The sequence below is a fragment of the Thalia democratica genome, chromosome 9, assembly GCF_965202585.1.
Source record: "Thalia democratica chromosome 9, ktThaDemo2.hap1.1, whole genome shotgun sequence".
NCBI classification, from domain to species: Eukaryota; Metazoa; Chordata; class Thaliacea; order Salpida; family Salpidae; genus Thalia; species Thalia democratica.
In genome coordinates, this window is record NC_139173.1 from 6,057,175 (window position 1) to 6,080,427 (window position 23,253).

The window sequence follows — 23,253 nt, forward strand, 5'->3', positions numbered from 1 at the left end:
TTAAAAACCTAAACGCTTTGACAAACATAAACAATAAACTTTTAGTTGCTTTTAGGGAAAATTAGTATTTCTCTGTCTGGTGAAAAGGTTAACTTCTCTGTCAACCTTACAGAACTTTTGTGTATTTGATCATGAAAGTAAAAAGTTTATAAACACAATTTGTGTTGCACAAGTGCTTAAAAGCAAAAGTATAGAGCTTTCGTAAGCACCTACTCGAAAAGGTCAGTCAACAAATGATTTATAAGTTTGCTCTTCAAAAGTATTAAATAGACAGACTTTAATAATAAAAGTAGTTTTCTCATGAACGTAACTATTTTATTTGGCAATTTTACAAAAATGTGTGCATTAAAGCTGCTTACAAGCGTAAAAAGCAATCAAGGATTAAGATAAAATGAATTCAAAATATTTTGATTTTGAGTGTTGTGATTGTTTAATTATGTTTTGTTTGTCAACCATTGTTTGTTTTTCGAATTGACATTAATTTTTTAAAGTTTGAAATATAAAAAAAATTGTAAAAGAAATACTTTAGATTTTTATAGAATAAGAGGGCAAAGTGTACGTTTATTTATAAACAACTTGAAAAATAAGGTTATTTAATCAAGATAAGTTTTAGATTACATATACAATTTATTAAAAATTAGCTTTTAACAATTATAAAATGTTAAGTTTAAAGAATTTAAATGCATATAACAAGTACAACAGAATAACTTTTTTTTGAGTATAAAAAGTTCTTACAGAATTCACAAAAATTTAGCTTTTGAGTTTTTTTTGGGGTGTTGCTAATAAAACTTGTAAAATAAAACATTGTTATAAAAAAAAAAGATGAAATATAAAGAGTAATTGATATTTCAGACTAAGTTATATATTTTGCTTTTGGTTTAATTATGTGTGTATAAATCATATGCTGGCTTATAGCAAAGGTTTGCATTTTATAGACAAAATAAGCAAACACTTTAATTTTCTCCTAGCTAATATTGCATAACTCTATTAATTTAATTGTAGCATGCCTAGCAAAAAAACAAAATTAAACATTAAATGATAATTATGAATATAAAAACTATCACATCATATTTACTAAAACGTTTATACTAAAATAGTTTAAAAGCATGATATATGTATGTATTCAACTCTTAAAAGTGAAATGTTTGTTTATCATTGAAGCTTTCGTTATATAAAAGAAATATAAAATTCTAAATTTTTTAAACTTGTTTTTTAAATTATATGAAACAAGTAAAGTTTATTAACACAGAGAGTAAAACTTTTTATTGTTATATATAAAAGTAGTTATCATTAGTTTTACATAGCTAGTATTGTGTTAATAAAAGTTGTCAAAATTATTAACACAATGTTGTGATAAACATCTTTTACAAAAGGTTTAAAATAGTTTAACTTTAGCTTAAGAAATAAAAACATGTTTCAGTAAATAATAAAAAAATAGTAAATTATTTTGTTTAGCTATAAAAAAAATGAATAGCTTATAATAAACAAACGAACTTTTATAATAACCAAGTAAAAAATTGCAAACTTTAGCTTTGAACTTCGTTAAGTGTTAAACAAACAAAGTAGTATACTGTTTTTTTAAATAAGCAGCTCAAAGTATATCACTTATAACGTTTTCTATTGTTACCGTTTTAAAGCAAACAAATACTCATTTTTTGTCGCTTAAAGTTGATTTAGCAGCTAGAAAATCAGAAATGACAACTTTTTAAATTTTGCAACATTTCCTAAAAGCTGTAAATTTTTGTGAATGATCATAATTATGACTAATTTCATTTTAGTGCGTTTGTGTTAAAAACAGTGTTGTTATGAAAGCGAGATTTGTTAAGCTTAGAATTGTAGTTGAGTACAAGTATTAATTATTTTGATTTGTTTTAAACTTGTGTTTTCTGAATTTGTGTTTTAAGTTTTATTTTGTTAAGTAACTTCTTTTTTAAAAGCGTTGGATTAAACTTACTAAATTTTTTAAAGTACTTAGTAATATTTTTTTACTAAAAGTAGGTAAACGGTTAAACCTTTCAAATAAATATTATATTTTCTTTGTTAAAGTTTATTAAAATTTAATTTCCTACCGTTTAATTTTATTTATTTGAAATTAAATACGGCTATCTAAATAACATAAACAAAATAGTCAACAAACGTTTTAAATACAGATACTTAATGTTTCTATTGTAGTCTTAATTAAAATTTTTTGCTCTTAAATTCCTATTGTTTATCTGTTTTTATATACAACGCTATGAAAGCACTCAAAGCTTTAAATTCAAACAACTTTAACTATTTAATTAACATGTGTAGGTGTTATGATTAAAGTTTTTATGTTTTAAAACCTACTGTAACATAAACAGTTTTTATTAGTAAACAAGATAAGTTCTCTCATTTATAGCTAGTAGCAAGTACAAAGCTAAATAGTTAGCTAAAGGAAATGTGATTACAGTTTAGTCTACTTAAATTTATTAGCTAATTAATGACACTTAATTTAGTAAATGGCTCCATTAGTTTATGTACGAATGTAGTATATTTTTGAAAGTCAGTTTCATTTGCTTTATTTAAGTATTTGTTTTATTTAAGCATCGCCATAAGCTACTTATTAAAAAGTGGATATAGCTTTGTTGAATGAGGAAACTATATTTTGAGAAAGGTTTCAATAAAAATGCTAAAGCAAAGCTTGATAGTTACGTCATAATTAATTTTTTAAACTTTTGACTAACAAGCTTAGTAAGACTTTAAAAGCTCAACAGTATTAATTACTTCATGTTTCAGATGTTATAGTTAGTGTTGTTATTCTTTTAAGTTTTATATATTTTGCTAGTTTCTGTGTATTTTATTTTTAGTGGTTTATTACTTAATTATGCAGAATTAAACTTGGTTAAAGGTAAGTTTACCGTTAGATTTAAATTAATTAAAAAGTTTTAAAGCTTTTGTTGGATTTAAGCTTAATTAGGAAGATACTGTTAGCGTTCAAGAAAACTAAGCTAATATTTTTTATTTTGAACTAAAGCTTTAAATAATTACTTCTTAGACTTTTTATAAACTTCATTTCAAAGATGAATCAAATTACAACTATGTAAAAACAAATCTACTCATTTGTATTAATCTTTAAAAAGGCTGTTAAACAAACAAGAAAAGTTTTGACAAGCTCGAATTTGTTTCAATAAAGCCAAGTTTTATTATTTCAAGCCAAATGAGATAAACACTTGTCTTTTGTCTAATGAAACAAGCCTGTTATACTAAATATATCAACTTTTTATTTATTCAAACTCAATGTTGTAGATTATTGCTAGCCAGAAAGTGTTTTGTGAGTTACTAAGCTTGAAAAAGTTTGTTTGTTGATTGTAAACCTATAGTTCTTTTTTTCTTTTTGTTTAGTTTTTATGTTTTCATATAGTTAACTTTTCTTCCTCTTTATTAATTTACTATTAAAATAATAAAAAAGAGAAGAAAAATATTGCTTTATTCTTATAAACAACTTGGATTTTTACCTTACTTTTTTTTTCAATCTAATAGTCTTTTAAACATTAAAAAAGTCTTATCAAAAATCTCATATAAGCTTATGTTTGTTTTTTTTAAACTTTTCAAATAGTCGAAAAACCTAGTCTCTAAAATCACATTGTCTATAATTTATTTGCATGTTTAATTATTTATCACCTGTTATACTGTACTATTCAACAAGAATGACACTTAAGTTTTTTTATAAACAACTATTTTATTTATTATTACATATTAGTTTTTATGAAGTTGCTCTTATTTCTAGCCAGATAATCAATTTAATAAAAATGGAATGAAGTTCTTTTATTGAAGTTGAATTATTTTTAAATTCAGTGTGTTAGATGCTAAATAATCATTATTTTTAAACAGTAACATTTTAATTCCAAAAATAAACATGAGCTACTCCAAGCTCACCCCAACGACTCACCAAAAACCCCCGAAAACAAAACTCGTGTTGAGTTTGACATTCTCCATACTCCTCCTCTTCACCCTCATCGATGTCCAGATAATATTGAGAGGGGATTTCCCCAAATCGGAAGACCTGTGGCCGTGGTGGGAGGAGTACTCGGACGGGGAAGTACCTGAAATGGACGAGTTATCCGCAGAGACCAGGGACAACACGAACACGTTAAAGTGGTTTTCCGACAGAGTTGTCCTGAAATCCCCGGTTGTTATTAGCAACCAGATGGTTTTCGTGAAGGGGAACCTCGCGGGTTTCGACGGAGGGAAAGTACCGGGGTGCAGGGTTGGTTGCGAGGTCGTGTCGGATGTTGCCATGGCAACTGCGGTGGTCGTGAACGCTTCAGTGTGGAAAAATGTGGCAGATCTTGAGAGGTTAGAAGTTTAATTGTAATACTTTATTTTTTTGATTATTGAAAACGAAAAAAAAAATATTTACAATTTTTTTCAAAAGTTTTATTGCTGCTTTCTCTTAATTTAAACTTTTTTACTAAAAATTACTGTTTGTACTTGAATAACTTTACTTGGTAAATTTGTACTAAATAACATAAATTATTAGAAATATACTTTAAGCTAGAATTTAATGTTTAAACACATTTTGCTGTTAAAGAAAAAAAAAAACCTATTAAGACTTTAATTTGCTTAAGTTTTTAAAAGAAAACTTAACTACTAACATAAACATTACAGACTTAATTATTAACATATTATGATTTTATTATACTACAACTATTTTTAGAATCATATATTTTAACTGCTTTAGATATGAATGGTTTTTAACACTTTTACATCGATTTTTTTTAGTAGTTAACTAAGTTAAAACGTGAATTCAGCAGCAGTTATTAGTATTTTTACTTAAAAAAAACTTATTTTTTCTAAAAATTGTTTTTAAAGTTTTGTTTAAAAATATTATAGGTTTCCCAATCAAGAATTCGTTTGGTTTGGCGCAGATGGTAGTAAGAACAAAAAAATAATTGAAAAAATCAATTCATTAAAGTAAGTTTATTATTTTTTTTATTGAATAAATCGAAATGAATTATTTTAATAAAAAAAAAGAGATACAATTTACGATTTTATTCATTAACTGAAATACAAGCCATTTATGAATATTGAATAGTTAATTTGTAACTTATTTTGTTATGTGCTATTGTTGAACCTTTATTTTCTTGTCTTTGCAATTTTTTTGTTGTTTACTATATTGATACTTCACCTAAGCTAAAAAGTTTTATAAAAATGAAGTTTTACACAAATACTTGAGCGTAGCTTAAACTTGATTTACAACTAACGGTAAAAATAAACAAACATCATTTGATTACTTTTGTAAGTAAATCATCAACAACGTTGAATTTTTAAAACAACTTCTAATAACTTTATAAAACTGTAAATTTACAAATTCAAATGTTAACTTCAAGAACAGCCTACCAGATCAAAAATTTATCTTTGACATTAAATTAAATAAACGTTTTGCAACCTAAAATAAGTATTGTTCCCACGACAATGTTCAAAGTAGTATTTTTTTATTTTATAAAATCTATGCTATGTTTAAATTAGTTATTAAAGTTTATTTGAGCTAACAGTAAAAAACGTTTTACAAATTTATTTTTTGTCATATTTTCAAAGTTAATAAAGTAGTTAGTGATATTTCTTACAGTTTAATTTTTAGCGCTAAAACAAAAAGCATTAATATGTAATTTTGTTAAAAAAACTAAATTTAATTTGCCAGAAAAGAAGGTGATCTATACGACAGTATTTACAAAAATTTGTTCATTAAAAAGGAAGATAAAAAGGAAAATATTGAAGACTTTGTTAATAAAGAAAGAATATGCTATACAACAAGTTAGCTGTACAAATTTTTCTATATTACCGGTTTCTAAAAGTTTTTATAACTCATAAAAATAATTACATGACTAGTCTGTATTTAAACAAAAAATATATTTTCATATTTTTTCAAAACTTGCTAACTTGAGTTTAAGTTTAGTTTTTTTTAAGTGCTTAATAATGAAAGTTTGTTTATTGATTAACTATGAAAGTTTGTTTACTGATTAGCTATGAATTTTTTTTTAATTAAAAATTAAAAAACCATCATACATTTTTATGTGTAATGTATGATGGTTAACATTAAGCTTATATTTAATTTCTAAGTGTGCTAATACAATTGTAGTTCAATCTAAATAAAAAACCAAAAATTAAATTATACTGTTATAAAAAGTTTATTAGAGCTAAGTAAAAGTGTAGAACAATTAGTAGGTCAATTGACCAAAAAATTAGCGCAGTATATATACTACTTAACACAGTTGTCATTTTCGAATCCAAATCAGATTCAAATTTATTTTGTTTACAAAGCATGGTCGTTATAGATAAGGCTATTTTTAGTTAAGCAGTTCTAAAAGTACTTTTTTGTTTTGAATTTGAGACTAAATTAAACACCATAAACGTTAAAAAAACTATCAAAGCTACAATCTTTAAATTTGAAATTCTATAGTTATTTCAAGTTATTTCAAACATACTACTTAAATATTTGATTAACACAGGGGTCTGCAAAAGGCGGCTCTCAAAGTGAAAATCTGCGGCCCGCGAGCTCCTTTTCAATCAGAAATATACATTTAAAAAACAATAAAAATTAAATATTTTGTAATAAAAATTTACAGTTAGACTTTTAATTTAATAAATACTCTTTATAAGTGCTCTAATGTTGCTTAAATGATCATATTTTTCATGTTGAATAATATTTTTCAAATGATTAGTAGAACATTTTAAAATAAATGCGGCCCTCAAAGTTTTTTTTACTAAATAGTGCGGCCTTTATAGCAAAAAAGCTAGTTTGGGGAACCTTGAAATAGTTTAAAAGCTAGTTTGCAATTCAATTTTCTTTGTTCACTAATCTTGTTTGATAACAGACAAAGTTACATTTACTTAATTCATTTATATTAAAATACTGTAAATATTTAGAATGTATTGAAAAACAATATATTACCTAATTAAAACTATAAAAAAAAGTTTCACCTTTAATGTCACTATTTTGTTTGTAGTCTTTTCTACTTTTAACACCTTTGCAGTGAATCATTTATGAAGTTGTTTAAGTACTTTATGTTGATAAATACGTTTACTTTAATAAATTTGCGGCCTAATTTAAATTAATAAACTACTTATGGTTTAACTTCTTTGTAATAAAGTATACTCCATTCATAGAATAAAAACTAAATAATAAATAACAAAGAACAAAAAACATTGGTAAATTTTTGTTCGGTATTCAAAATAATTTGTCAATATCTAACGAATTCGGCTCTTTGCTAGTTTAGTGTTTTTCAGTTTGCGCACAACGATGTGAAGAAAAATGATTTCTTACAAAATTTGATAAGTAATTTTGTTTGCTTTAAAATATAACTTTTCGTATCTTACTTAAAAATGTTTTTCTTTAGAATACTAACATGTTTAAAACATTCAAATGTATATTAAGTTGAGCCTAACTGTATTTTTTTCGATTAGAGTAAACGAGAACACAATCGGTAACTAATAGTTTAGTTTTCAGTAAACAACATTTTGAACTTGTTACTAAAAACTAAAATAAACTTTTATTTTCTTCTAGATGAAAATTTCGACACTGAAGCTCTGTACAAACTGCACCTAATGAACATCACAATCGACTTTCAAAAGCGGGAATTACCCTCAAAATATTCCCCGTACAAGTTCTACCTCCACTTTAACTCACAACCCTGCAAATTGGACCAACAAGTTTTTGATAGTATCAGGTAATATCCTTATAGTTTAAAATTTAAAAGAATTAAAATAAATATCATTAAAGAAAATTATAATAGCTGAGTAAAACATAAATAAACAAAAATATTTGATAGAAAAACTTCTTAGTAGCACTGTTACAAATAAGTTTATCCCAACATAAAAAAAAGATTTTTGTTCATCATTGAGTAGCAGTGTAAAATAAAAAGAATAAAAATTTACAGGTTCGGGGAAGTCCCTGTAGTGTTCGGTGTTGCTGAGTCGTTGTTGAGGGACAACCTGCCACTAGGGTCGTACCTGAGCGCTGACCAGTTTGCGACGGCCCCTGAGTTGGCAGAGTATTTGTTGTACTTGGACGAAGAAGCTGAAGCTTTCAGGTTTCAATAATTTTTAAAAAATAACCATTTTTTTTTTATAATATGAAACTTAATTGTTATAATAGTTTTGCATACCTACTTATACTTCACATTTGTATAATTCTCTTTAACGTAGCAAGTAATTTCAAGTTTTAATGTTAAAATTTAAATTTAATGTTTTTAATTAACATATGCTGCATTAGTTTTTTTGTCTGACAAAAAATGGTTTAAAACTTGTAGCAAAATATATTCAGCCATATTTCAATAACATCATTTACAGACAATACCACTTGTGGAGAACCTTGGATCAAGAACAATTTACAAGTCAGTTTTTGTGCAACATTTGCCGTAAGGTGGCAGGAAAGAGCAGTAAACAAAATGAACAAGACTGCAGCAAAGCGTTTTATCAAAAATTGAGTATCTTGCATAAAATAAACCGTTTCAGAATGAAGGTTAATTATTATTTCATGCGAAATGTTGAAATTACAAAGGAAAAAGTCACTTATTTCGCTGCTATTTGTATAGTTTTGCTTTTATTAAGCTTGCTGACTTCTATTTTGTTTTGGTTCGAATATTCTGAGAAAAGTTACAAATTTTTTATTCATAAAATGAAAATGTTAAAAGTTTTTTTAAGATGCAAGTATAAAAAATTGATGGAAAAATAGTTTAGTTCAGCAAACTAGTGGTTTTTTAAAATAATTTTAAAGTTTTTAAAGTTACTTCAAATATAATTTTGTAAATTTTTTCCATTTAAAAACTGAATATATTGCACTGTTGCCATAGTTGTTTTTACTTGTTTTTTTAAACAGTATATTTTCGTTTTACTTGTTAATACTTTTTGTAAAATACTATTTGCTACAACTTGATTGCAAACTATAAGTAGCAACTTTTACCTCTTTTTCAATGCTTTTTCACTTAAAAATTCTTTATAGATTGCATTAAAAGTTTTATTTACGCTTTTTAATATTACACAACGTTGTTCTCAACTCTAAAAGTACTTGTTAAGCTTTAAAAATACTGTGCTTTCAAAGTAAGTGTCTACAAGTTTTTTTTAACTTGGTTATATTGTAATCACTGTTGTTTAAGTTTTGTTGTTTAATAAAGGTTCTTTAGATTGCTAAATAGTAAGTAGTAATATTCTGTTAAAATCTACGCATGTAATGAACTAATCTTAGAAGAATTTTTTTACATATTATTGAATTCAAATTAAAAAAAAATAATAATGAATACTGTATTTTACAGTATTTTCAATCTATAGCATAAAAATTTGTAAATAAAAAAATTTAAAACTTAGAGTGTAGTACATACTTCTTTTTATAAATTAATTTAACACATTTTATATTTTAACAAAATGGAACTTTAAAATATACTCTTCATGATAGTAATGAATAAACGACTTACAAAATTAATAAAATAAAATAAAAAAAAGTGACACCATTGAATGAGATTATAAACAGTTTACCTAGTTATAGTTTCCAAAAGTAGCTTCTACATACTTGACTTAATTTATAATAAACATTAAGTTAAAGATAAAACTAAAAAATACGGAAACTGGACCGAGATCTTTAACAACAACATTATAAACTAGTTTTCAAACATCTTGTTTCAAACTATTTTTCTTCAGAAAATTGAAAAAAAGATCCTTTAAATTGAAACAGAACTTCGAACTATACAACTGTTAACTTGTTTTTCTACCTTATCTGATAACGTTTAATTTTCTGCTAAGTAATTTTTTGATTTCATTAAGTTCAGCTTATCTATGTATTGGTTTTTATTTTCCTAGGTGAAAGTTTTACTGGTATATGAAATAAAATAAGTAAAAAGTACGAGTAATATATTTAAATTATACGAAAGTAAGCAAAAAATATTAGGAAAATTGCATTCAAAAATAATAAAACAGTGAGCTCAATAAAAACCATTAGTAAATACTTTCAAAAAAATTAATAAAAACAAATTAGTAAATACTTTCAAAAAAAAAACAAATTAGTAGATACTTTCAAAAAATTAATAAAAACTGAATAAAATAAAAACATATTAAAAGGCGTTTTAAACTAAAAATAATGCAAGATATAGGCATAATTAAAAAAAACGTGAAAAAAAAACTTTTAAAGCAGTTTAAGGCTTTGCATGTATAAAAAACAACTCTTCAGCATAAAAACAATAAAGTTATCAGGGACGTAATTTGGTCAAAAACAAGTGTTTTTAAATGTATATGAGTAGAAAAATAAACAGTAAATTTTGTTCTATGAAAAACTCGTTTTGATAAAATAAAAAAGAAAAAAACTTCTGTTTGATTAATAGCCGCAGTAAGAAAAAAACAAAATAAGGCTACAAAAAAAAAAAGGAAACAATTTTTAATAGAGGAGCAATAAAGGTGAAATTAAGTAAAAAAACAAACAAAATAATTTCTTAGTAGCACTATTGTAGTGGTAAAACTAGTTATTTTATCACCATAAAATTTTACAAAACTTTGATAACTTTTCAAAGCTCATAAAGTAAAAACAAACTATGAAAAAAAGATTATTGTAAAACATAAAGTTTGTTTCCATCTGCTATAAAACTGATACGGTCATCACTTTTATACAGAAACTTTGTTAAGAAACAAATATTCATTGTAGCGCTTTAATGTCAAAAACATCATGTCAAATCAGCTGATATTGAAACCACGTGACCAAAACCTCACGCTTGAATGACCACAAAGAATTCAGCAGGCCGCAAGAAAAATTTGGTTGCGTAACGATATTTAATTGCTAAATTGTTTTATGTGTCCTTGTATCATTAAGACAGCGCAATTAAAGATAATTGGTTCAGTGTGTTTTTGTAAAAAATACCTTTTTTGATACGTGGAAGGTGTAATGATGAAAGTTAAGTTCAATTTAAAGATTGTTGAGCAAAACTTCAATTTATTCAATAAATGTTTCATAACTATAATGCAAATATGCAGCTTCAATCGTACTTTGTACCTTGTTTTTCGAAACAAGTTTGCTATGTTAGTTCTGGTAACTTATAAACTAGTCATTGAAACGCGTTTTAAACAAAAAGTGTTGGTTGTTTTTACTGCTAAATGTCAGTTATAAACATACAAAACTTGGTCAAGTACATAAATATACGTAGCTTTTAATTTTGTCATTGAAATAACAAAACGCCTCGTTGAGTATTCAAAAAATTAATTCCTAATACGAACCACTGCTAGCTAAATGTCCCGTTTCTCCTTTTCTCACTGGGCAAATAGACCAAATCGACCTCAGCGGCCTGGACCGTTCCTGATTGGTTACTTTGGTGCGACTCCAAAATGGTCTTTGCGAAACTGGCGCCCAACGTCAGGGCCACATATGTCACGTGTAGAATGTTCAGGAAGAGAAATGACACTAAAGTGGTCACGTGGTGGCAGCAGGTGTATATGACGTGGTAGATCAAGCGGAACCTCAATCTCGCCCTCCTCCACTTTGATGATTTGTATTCTGTTTCTATGGATTTGAGGTCGTGAGTGACTGAAGAGAGCTTTTCATCGATTTTTTGAAGCTCCTCCAGGAATACCTGAAATATTTTATTTAGAATAATTTACAAGCAAAATGTAGCTCCTCAAACTAATATTTCAAGAAAATAAACGATGAAAAAAAAGCAACGCTAACTTTTACTTTATAATTTTTACTAATTACTTTTTATTGCTATAAAAGATACTTATTTGTAAAACTTTATTTTAAATATTAGGTTGAAATACTTATGGAAAGTTTTAATTGTAGTTGATAAAAAAAGTAAACACAAGCAAATCTTTAATTTTTTAATAAGAAAGTTTAGGTTTTGAAAAAGTTTTCAAGCCTCAATTACTCAAAAACCTAAAAAGCTTACTTATCGCTTTTTTAAAAAAGGTTGGAAAGTTTCCATACTTTTCATTGTGGTTTTTAAGTTAATGTGGTTAAAACTAAATTAAAAACATATACAGAAAAACTATAAAATGTTCAACCATATTTTAAAGTTAAGTTTAAATAGTTAAATACTTATCAATTAATTATAATATAATGAACTTAGTTTAACATCGAAAAGTTTTCATATACCATAACAGTAATGTTAAATTGATTTTACTAGTATAAAAACTGCTTTTAATGATTCTTGTAATAAGCTTTAAATTAAGATCGAAACCAGTTTTATAAATTTAATTGTAAAAACAAAATAGTAAAAATTCATGATTAGTTCATATATTGTCTATGAAATGGTTTTGAAAGTTTTTTAGAAAACAAAAATAGAAAATAAAAAGCTTTAAGATAGTACTTTTCAAAATATCAATAATTAAATCACTTAATCCAAGAGTAAAAGATTTTGTCATTTAAAATTCATGAGATAGACTTAAACTTTTTACAATTGTAATTGAAATAGCATTAAGAAACTTTACTTTCAATTCTTTTCTGTAAAAAATTTAAAAATCAAAATAGTTGTTATACATAACATTTTTAAAAAGTTCAAAAACTTAACAGGGTTAAGTAAATAGTTCATAACTTAAAAGTTAAAGTTTGTTAACCCTTAAAAAAATCTTCAAAAAAGCAAAAAAGGATAGTTTCGAATTAGAGTAACTGAAACCAAAAAGTTTTTTTTACTACATGTAACAAAAAAAAATTAATCAGTGTTACTTTTTGAAAGAAAAAAAACCTAAAAATTTACGTGAAAACAAAAAAGTATTTTTGTGTTTATCTGAACAAATCTTAGTTTGATATTTTTCGATAAACTTCTATATGCTAAAATATGCATAGTAGAAAGTGAAAAACTATTTTTAAGCATTTCTAATACAATGTTTTTATTAATGTATTTATTATTACTGTACTTTTTAAGTATTTTTTCAAATTGAAGCTAAAATACTTGAGTATAAAATTCTAAAAAACATTTAATACTTAAGACTTCAAACTTGATATATTTCGATAAAACGCAAAACCTTAAAATATTTCAAATTTTATGTAAAAATATGTTTTCGTAGCTAATAATTATTCTTAGTTTCTAAATCTTGAATGTTTTAATAATTTCAGAACTAGATCATAAATAAAAGGTTTTGTGTTTATCTAACTTCTAAATATAGGTTTGAAAGTTCAAACAAAACACCAAAATAAATATAGCTTGAGATATATTTCAAATTAATACATTAGAAAGTTCGAAAATCAAAAGCACAAACTATTTTTTTTAATCAATTTCACAAAACATACGGTACTTTATTGTTGAGGTTATTCAAGGATTTTTCTTAGATCAAAGATGACATAAAAATAAAAAAATAATAAAACCAAAAAAACTCAGATTGATTGACATGTTCCATATTTCAAGTTTTAATTCTTAAAAACAAATTTTGATAAAGAAACATAACCTACAACATTTTATAGTTTATGTAACGATAAAACTTTTTCGTCATAAATACTTTATGTTGGTTTAAAGCTATAGGGTTCAGAAAAATGCGATATTTTCATATTAACTTCAAATAAAGTTTACTTACGTAACTATAAATTTGATGACAGAATTCTTCAGGAAACGTTCTACTAAACTTTATTTAATTAATTCACCACACAGTTATTTTCAATTTTTTCATTAACTTGTAAGTTTAAATAAAAGCAAAGTTTATAATTGTAAATCAGTAAAAATTTTTTGTATCGTTTTATTAGATTTTAAAAGAAACTAAAAGATATTAAAAAAATATTTAAACAAATATTTTAAAATGACTTTAAAATATTCATTGTTTCCAAACAAAATTTCTGCTATGAAAAAATACGAACTGTTAAACAAAAAATATTCTTTTCATAATACAACATAAGACATATGAAAAACATAATTGAATTTTTTTCATATGTAAATTATCACAAACTGTAAATAATTTTAAACCGGCATAAAATAAACAAATGGTTTTTAAATGCAACATGTCTTGCACGTTTGATGAAAAACCACAATAGCTACAGAATAAATATTTTTTACATGCAGTTTTACAGTTAGAAAAAAAAAATCTCCTGAAAGTTTTATGTTTTTAATATAGACTTCAAGTTATTGAATTTATTTAATTTTAAGCAATATTTCACTAACTATAGAAAATTTACATATTTTACCAAGTAAATTGGTTTATTGAACAAAACGAAAAATTAATCAAAATATTTTGGTTCAAGGACCTGAATACAGAAAAAGATCTCTCGGTCATCGAGTTGCATCCCCAACTTAATCAAAATTATAATGAGCTAAAAATTAAAAAGAAAGGAAAGAAAAACTTTACAGTCAACATTTAAACTATAAAACGAAAAGCTCTATAAAAATGAGACAATTAAACTTCACAACATTAAATATTTTTCTAAAAAAAAATTTAATAAAAAATTAAAATAATTTTCATACAATATTATATATACATAAAATATATATTGAACTCTACATTAAAAGGACAAGTTTTAATCTGAAATGTAAAGTAAAGAAAACTCAATTATATATATTTTTAACAACTAACAAAAATTACCTGTCTTTTGTTATCCAATTTAGCTTTTTCCCTGGCCAGTTCAATTTTCTTTCCTTCCAAAACTTTGAGGTCCTTATTAGTTTTACTTAGTTCGTCCAAGGTCGCATCCATAACACAATAGAATTAATACTATTTCAATTTTGTGTTAGTTTTATATTTTAATATATAAGACATCATTGAATAAAATATTATCTGAAAAAAAATTAAATTCCTACTCTTTTAGTATTTTAGTTGTTTGGTCTTTTGTAGGATAACAATTCAAATAATTAATATATTTGAAATAAAATGTTAAAATGTTTTTGAGTTAATAAATTTTTTTTATTGTATTTATCTTATGTTTTAAAACATAAAAAACTGTTGAAAAATCATTATATGAAATAAAATATTTGTAAAAAACTAGTGTTTACGATTTATACCTAAATAAAAGTGTGTTGTTTGTTTAATTAATTTTTCGTACAATTTGAATTTTACATTATTATCTTACATGAATTCAAAAAAATATTCGGCTTTAAGTTTAGCTTGTTTTTATAATACAAATAATACGTCTTTGGCTAACATGCATTGTTTGAAATAAAAAAAATTGTAATAAGTATGAAATAGGTAATTCGATTTACAAATTATAAAGGTTCCAGAATTATATTGATGTTAATTAGATTAATTTTATGAGGTTAAACAGCTAACAAACTGTTAAAAATCAAGAGAATTTATTGAACCGTTTGTCTTGAGATTATCTAACTTTTAAAATGTTTTGGACATCTTAATTTATTCAAGCATATGTTTATTGCATGCTTGATGTCTTTTTCAATAATCTAAGTGATGCGATTCAAAAATTACAGTTGTTTTTACCCAGCTGTCTTGTTTTTCTCCAAACTAAAAAGTTATTCAAAAGTTTGTTTGCTTAAATGACTTTTGCTTTACTTTCTTCTGTGAACTAAACATATTTCGTAATAAAGTCTTGTACTACATAAACAAATACATACTTTGAATAGCTTAACTTTGACATACAAAGGTATTTTTTACATGCTAACTAGTGATGTACCGGACTCACTATCCGGGTCCGGGTCCGGCCGGATATTGCCATTTTTGTCTGATATCCGGATCCGGCCGGATTCTTATTTGAAAAAAAAGTCCGGATCCGGTTCCAGCCGGATTCTAATTTGAAAAAAAAGTCCGGGTCCGGTTCCGGCCGGACTCTAATTTGAAAAAAAAGTCCGGATCCGGGTCCGGCCGGATCCTAACAAAGATCCGGCCGGACCCGGATCTAGTTAGTAAAAAAGAGCATACTGAAAAGTATTTTTTCAAAAACAAACCCTGTGTAAATTAATAAGAGTTATTTTCGTCAGTTAAAATCAAACACCCTACCGTGATTGGCTCATTTTGTACGCGTGACTTATTAACATTTGTTTACATTTAAACTATGAAATAAACATTTCATGAAATGCAACTCTTTACATATGTTGTAAAATCGAAAACTTTGGAATGAATACTTGCATTATTTATTGTTTAAAGTTGAGCTCAGAGAATATTAAGAGTTAATACGGTTGAATGTAAGAGCCAATGAGAATCAAATGACGAAATGTTTCAAACTAAATACTGACGCAACAAAACATCAGAACATGACAGGCAGTTTATATGTAAGCAGTTAGTTAGTTCGGTGTGTAGCTTGAAGCAACAAAATATCTTAAACGTTTTTGTGAATGCTTATTGTAAGTAGTGTTTTGTTTTAAAAGTGAACATTTCAACAGGTATTTAATTGTTTAAATATTTAAGCAAGGTTTATAGTTTAATAGTTTTTTAGAAATTTTACAGTTTCTTGTTTACTAAAAGTTTTATTTAATTTTTAGTGTTTTGTTTTAAGTCTTTTGATATAGATTTAAATAGCTTCCAGTTTTTAAAGTGTTACCAAAGTAATTATTAATGTTGTATATGCTAGTATTTCTTGTTGTGTTTTATATAAAAGATTCATCACTCAAAACTGTCGTGTCTGATTATAGAAAGTAGTCTCAGTTAGAATTTAGTATTTGTTAGATATTAATTAAATAAGGTAGGATTTAATTATGATGGGTAGTGCAAATAAGTTAAGTGTACCACAATCAGTCCACAACTTTACTACCAAATTGACAACCTTTTCTAGCTGTTCTACTGATTATTAGATTAAAGTAATTTTTTAAGTTTTTAAAAACCTCATTCTGACTCAGGCTTGTTTATACTCACTCTAGCTAGTTTTATTGACTTAAACAGTGGCAACCCTGCTAGTTTGAAAATTTTTGGGAATTTTAGAAAATCTTGGACTGCCTCAGGCTAGTTTAGTTTTTTATATAAACTCAAGCTAGTTTTCTTTTAGTTTTTGAATGAGTTTGAGCTGATCCAGTTTTCAATATTTTGTAATTTTCTAGTGTATTTTGTTCAAGAACTTGATTTAAGATTTTTAATTGTAAATAACACCTAAATTTAAAAACCTTGTGGCTAGCTGTTCTACTTATTATTTGATTAAAGTTCTTTTTTTTTCAGTTTTTAAAAACTTCTTTCTGACTCAGGCTAATTTATTCCAGTGATGTACTGGACTCACTATCCGGGTCCGGCCGGATATTGCCATTTTTGTCTGATATCCGGATCCGGCCGGATTCTAATTTGAAAAAAAAGTCCGGATCCGGTTCCGGCCGGACTCTAATTTGAAAAAAAAGTCCGGATCCGGTTCCGGCCGGATTCTAATTTGAAAAAAAAGTCCGGATCCGGTTCCGGCCGGATTCTAATTTGAAAAAAAAGTCCGGATCCGGGTCCGGCCGGACCCAAAATTGTGGGTCCGGTACATCACTAATGCTAACAAACTTATATTTGTAAAACAATTTTTACTAAGATTTTGATAAAAAGAAACTAGTTTGGTGCAAAGTATTTTAAATTTTTGTTCTTTTTTGATATTAAAGCAGTTTTGTTTTAAAGGTTTATTTTCAAATTCTGCCTATAGTAAAATTAAAGCTTTAGACTGCTTAATACGTTTTTTAAACGTTATCTTGGCTTATCCTTAATTTAGCTATAAGTAAACATTTTATAACCCATGATAAACATTATAAACTTTAATAAGCGACTTTAAAGAAAAATGTTAAGAAAAACTAATAATGAAAATTTTAATTTAAATACTAACTTTCCGTTACATGAAAGATGCCTAATCAAAAAAAAAAATCAATCAAAAGTTTCAGCTAAGTAAACCAGTTTATTAAAGTTATCTATTAAAATATTATCCTTTATAAAATGAAAATTTGCATATTTAATACATTTGGTTAGCTTTATTGATTTTTAGTTAGTTTGTTATAAAAGATATAAACTAAAAACATCTTAATAAAATGAACATTAGTTAAAGAATAGTTTTTAACTAAACAAAAACTTTTTAAAATTTGTTAAAAAATAAGTAAACTTTACTTGAACATTTTTATACCACTTTTGTTTTAAAAATGTATGACATGCTTATAAAATAGTTTTTAGCTAAAGTTTAACTTTTTAAAAAAAACAAACAAAAGACACGTAAACTAAAACTTTGCACTTTGAGCAAAACTTTGTGCTAAATAAACATTAAAACCAGTTCATATAAGTCTATCTATCTTAAAATTTGTTTAACTTCCAAGCCAGTTAACTTTTTCATTAAAAACAATTAGTTAAGTTGAATGACTTTGGCCTTATTTGTTTTACTTGCAGATAAAATTGTTTCATAACAACATAATTGAGTCAGAAAAAACATGTGATTAGAACAATCAAACTTCAAAACATGATAAAATAAGATTAAACTGTCGTGTTCATGTTATTGAAAGCTGAAGTTCTGTATTTAGTATTTTGAACACACGCTAGAATATTGGAATAAAATTAGTTTTCTCAAACTATTGTTTTATGAATTAAGTGTAGTTTTAAAGGTGTTTTTCATTTTTAAAACACTTATCTTGAAAAAAACTTTGTGCATTACAAGAAAAACTATACAATTAACATTAAATCTAAACCACAGGTACTACTATTTATAATTTTTTTAAAATAAGTTAAACTGACAACAGTCAACTTAGCTACCTTAAGAAATTTACTTATATAATTTTTATAGTTTTAATTTATATAAAATTTTCAAACAACTTAACAAAAAACACTTAATTATTAGAAAAGTCTGTTCAAAATGCAAAGCTTCCAGTAAAATAAAATTTGAAAAATTATTTTATAAAAACTTAAGCTTAATCCATATTTAGATAGCGTTTTATATCTAAAATTTATAGCATTAACTCAACTAACATTTTGAGTTCATAGTAAACAAATGAAAGACACGTAAGTTGAAAAACTTCTGTATAACGTAGCAACACTTTCAGTAAAAAAAACATTGAAACCAAAATACTTGTAAACAGATTACCTAAAATAAATATTAAACAGACTTTGAAATAAACAAAGTTTTGAATAATCTTTTTAATTTAAATACAATTTCAAACTAGACAAATAAAAGACACAGAACTATAAAAATTGTATTGAAAAGAAAAGCTTTTAGCAAAATAAACATTGAAAATCTACAGCTTCCGTTTTACTACATGAAGCTTGAAACTTTGCTCATTTCTCAGCTTGCAAAATAGTTCAATTCAAAAACTCACAATTCTAAAACTTTTTCATTTAAACAAAAAGACTATGTTGTTAGGTGTAGTTCCTTTTTCAGGTAAAAGTTTTCATTAATTTGTAATTAAAAACACACAATTTTAATTTGTTTATATTTTTAAAACTAGTTTACTTATACTTAAATACTTGCTGATTTTTAACGATTTGTAAACTAACTTCAAAAACGAGCTAATGTATCATTTTGTTAGTTTTTATAACTGTTTTTAAACAACAAAAAACTAAAAAACTTACATTATTTCCAACAAAAACCAACATAACACTTGCTAATCTAGCTCATTCAATCATCCTTCTGAAATGCTACGTTTTTGTGCCAGGGCGAATGGTTCTCTCGTTTTAGCAAATATTTCATGAACATGAGAGAGTTTTAAACTGTTCAAAGTTCAAACCTGTACTTTTTGTTGCAAAACAATACTTTTCTATTTACACCGATTTTTGTGAACCTGCGTGAATTTTAATGAAAAAAATTGCTTTGAACTTATTTGTTTTTTTTTTAACCGACAGAGTTTTATTAAAATTTTAAGTTTAAATTTTCAAGCATACGAACAGATTTTTTTAAAGGTTCTGAAAACTTTAATAATAAAACATCACTTTTGTATGGTTTTTAGTGTTTTCTGTTGCTTATCAACAGACTTTGAATACAATTAAAACTAATAGAACTTTTATAATAATATTAATCTTAATTTATTTATAGAAATTAAATGTTAAACTAATTATGACTATTAACCTTTATGTACTATATCGCGAACCTTTTCAAAAATAAAACTTGTAAACTATTTTAATTCATGCGTTTTCTACGTTTAATTGGTATCATTAATGTTATGGGTTAATCAAAGTTTTTTGATTAAATACTATGGAAAATATAAATATATATATTTTTTTCAATACAGAAATAAATAAATTTCTTTTAGCTAATACAAAACTTTTAAATATATTACTACAAAGTTTGTAAGTATTATGGTCAATAGATCATTTAAACATTACATTAGTTTCAATAAATTAAACATAAGTACGTTAGTGAATAAAATTTGAGTAGTAAATAAAAAACGTCAATATTGATCAACACAAATATTGTTATGCTTTAGTTTGTTTTGTTTAATTTTTTTAATAAAAAACTTTGTGTTAAGTTTTTGATAAAAAAATTCAACTAGTATTGCAAAACACGATACAAATTAATAAGGTTTTATAGCTTTAGTTTATTTTATAAGCCAGTGGTTCCTAAACATTTAAAAAACAACTGTGATTTAAACGTTTAAATTACGCATTTTATACAAATTGTATAGTTGAGCCATAACCATATAAAATTATCATCATTATGTTTTTATAGCCTTCGTAAAAGTTATTTTAAAACACAGTAACAATAAAATTTTAAGAAACTTGGTTTGCAATAAAAAGATTTAAATTCGTACTGTATTTTGTGGATTGTGTAATAATTTATATGCACACTACTGTTGTGCACAGGTTCACAATTTAAGAAACACGTAGTTTAATCATGCAATCGTTAAATTGCATAACATTAAGCAAACAAATTGCTTCGATAGAAACTTTAACTATACTGGTGTAAGTGATTTTTCATATTTATAGAAATAAGAGCTAAAAGTTTAATAAGTATCGCATTTTTTTTCAACGCTTTTAATGTTTTAAAACAAAAAAAGTATTTTCTATAAAGTTTTGTTAAACTTGAAAATTTATAAAAAGCACAACAAGTATTAAGTATTAATTTATACAATAATTTCTATAATAATAACATAAACTTTTTTCTTTGGTTTGTTTTAATTATACTAAGATATTAACTGAAAAAATTGTTACTTAACACTATAGTTCTTTTTTCTAAATTTATTTTCACTCACAGCAGTAGGTACATTTTAAAGCTTCACGAGTCTTTTTTAAATTTAAATGTGAAGTAAATAATTTCTTAAAAAAATAAATAGTGGTATTTTTTCTTATTGTAAACCCCGTATTCTGATATAAAATGTGTTTTCAAAACACTATTAGTAAAACAAACAAGCCAATATCTTTCATAAAAGGTATTACACATGGAGAAAATAAACAACATATTACTACTATGTTTAATTTATTTTCTATGCAAGGTTGTTTATAATTAGCAGTAACTTCTTTTAAATACTTTTGAATCATGGTCCGAGTTAAAATGATTTTTTGGAGTCAGTTTTATTTAATGAGCTTCCAATTACTTTTTAAGACAGCTTTCAGTTTTAGTTTTTAAGTTTAGAAACAATTTGAGTAATTTCTCATAAAAACTGGTGATTTTTTTTTCAAATAGGTCAGAACAATATTCAACTCATTTATATGTATATATTACTGGGTTTGGAAAGGATTTAAGATTGAGATTACCACGATGAGCTTATTTTAAGTATATATTTACTTGCCAAACTTTTAACAGAATTAAGAACATATTTTAACATACAAAGTAAAAAATACAGTACTTTGATAGTAATGTTTAGCAGAGGTTGACAAGTTACGACCTACGGTATTTATTCGGCCTACAATGTTTTTTAAACTATTTTAAATAGTTTAACTCAGAAAAACAACAACATTTTTTTTTTATAAATATTTTAAAAAGTCTATTAATTTTAATTTTTTGTAGACAGTATTGCTTGTTTAATGATGATTTAAATATAACATTGCTTTTAAAGAGTTTGTTATTTTATTTTCATTGTGATTTTTCAAATATGCGATGGCCTACGAAGGCCTACGAAGCCTACGACAGCCTACGAAGGGAATTATATTAAAAGTTTGAGCTGTTACTTAAAAAAAAGCTTTCTACTCTTTGAATTATGACTTGCCAAGCAGTTTTTTCTAGTTTACTTATGGATTACATTGAATCTATTTCGTTAGTAGCAAGTCTAAGATTAACATGATAAAAGGTTTTTATATCTCATTGATTGAAACAATTAAAATCAAAATACAATCAAATATTTATTAAGATTTGACTCAGTCTATAAGATGAAGTAGTTATAACTGTTTATTGGTTAAGTTTTTCTGAAAGTAATAATAAAATTAGTCTTTGTAACAATTTGTGTTCTAAGGCTATATAATGCTTCAATTAAAAAATAATAATTTTATATCTATGCATTGACATATATTTCTTTTGTAGCCGTTAAGTACTTCAATTGTTATAGTTTCCTATAGTTTACTTTTTTTTTGTAAATAATTCCCAATTTTTTAAATTGATTTTAAACAAAACTGTATTAAAGTACAACTGACAAATTTTTAAATATGAAATATTAAGCAGATACAAAACTTATATTACAAAAAAGTGGTTACAGTCACCTCTCGCGAATCTAGGCACATTGTGTCCACAGCAAAAATGCATAATAGAACGAGAGAACGTAACTAAACGACCTGTACTAGAAATACCTACTATGTTCTAATAACATAGTCAATGAAGTGTGGAAGCTCTTTACGGTGAAAACCGTAAGAAATGCTTTTATAAAAGCCGATTTGAAGATGAACCTCTTACATTTCATATGGGTTGATAAACGATTTTTCAAAAATTAACATTGATTCATAGGAAAAATATGTAAGCGTTTTTATTACTATTGATGACAAAAAGAGGGGGTTGAACAATCATGAAACTGATAAAGAAAGTTTCGGAGAGAAAGAAGAATAGTTTGAATTTGGGGGTATTAACCGATGTTGATGTAGACCATCCATTTCAACGCACAGTTGTGTTCTTCCAAAGCTGGAAAGCACTGCAAAGAATTGAAGGCCGCGTGCGAAAATTGAAAGACTGTTCAAAGCAATTTAAACAGAAAAAAACGTAAAACGAGAATTTATGATATGGTTACTGAGAAAAACAAATACGGTATTTGTATGGATGTTTTTATTCAATAAAGTTTGCTGGAAATTTTATTTTGAGATGTTTCTTTAGATGAATTTTCATACAAGATTTTTCATATACATTTTTCATGTACATTTCAATTACAAGAATTTCCATGCAAGAGCACTGTTACATATGTTTGTGTTGTAAACTTTCGTTATAGTTAGTCAAACAGTCATTTTTATTTAGAAATTCTAATCAAGACTTTTTTACTACTAAAATTAATGGTACAATGAAGCAAAATTAAATATTTATCCATCAGTCAAGGAACACAATCTTATAAAGTC

At 25.5% G+C, this 23,253-nt stretch overlaps 2 protein-coding genes across 2 annotated transcripts; one reads left to right on the plus strand and one right to left on the minus strand.

The window, feature by feature from the left end:
• The first annotated feature begins 3,857 nt into the window (after window positions 1–3,857).
• On the plus strand, window positions 3,858–9,005 carry LOC145844268 (uncharacterized). Its single transcript, XM_082951651.1, has 6 exons — window positions 3,858–4,317; window positions 4,855–4,935; window positions 5,663–5,775; window positions 7,526–7,688; window positions 7,899–8,051; window positions 8,311–9,005. The coding sequence occupies exons 1-6, from the start codon at window positions 3,878–3,880 to the stop codon at window positions 8,693–8,695; spliced, it is 1,335 nt and encodes a 444-aa protein (XP_082807777.1). The 5' UTR covers window positions 3,858–3,877; the 3' UTR covers window positions 8,696–9,005.
• An 850-nt stretch (window positions 9,006–9,855) lies between these two features.
• On the minus strand, window positions 9,856–14,684 carry LOC145844136 (uncharacterized). The gene is made up of 2 exons (XM_082951497.1): window positions 14,497–14,684; window positions 9,856–11,567 (listed from the first exon to the last, which is right to left on the minus strand). The coding sequence occupies exons 1-2, from the start codon at window positions 14,605–14,607 to the stop codon at window positions 11,220–11,222; spliced, it is 459 nt and encodes a 152-aa protein (XP_082807623.1). The 5' UTR covers window positions 14,608–14,684; the 3' UTR covers window positions 9,856–11,219.
• Window positions 14,685–23,253: the final 8,569 nt, after the last annotated feature.

Excerpts from the sequence above, each read along its gene's own strand:
- LOC145844268 (XM_082951651.1), top strand. The coding sequence starts at position 3,878 with ATGAGCTACTCCAAGCTCACCCCAACGACTCACCAAAAACCCCCGAAA. Across the intron at positions 4,936-5,662 it reads GAAAAAATCAATTCATTAAA|AAAAGAAGGTGATCTATACG; the intron begins GTAAGTTTATTA and ends TTAATTTGCCAG. Across the intron at positions 8,052-8,310 it reads GAAGAAGCTGAAGCTTTCAG|ACAATACCACTTGTGGAGAA; the intron begins GTTTCAATAATT and ends CATCATTTACAG.
- LOC145844136 (XM_082951497.1), bottom strand. The coding sequence starts at position 14,607 with ATGGATGCGACCTTGGACGAACTAAGTAAAACTAATAAGGACCTCAAA. Across the intron at positions 11,568-14,496 it reads AATTGGATAACAAAAGACAG|GTATTCCTGGAGGAGCTTCA; the intron begins GTAATTTTTGTT and ends AAAATATTTCAG.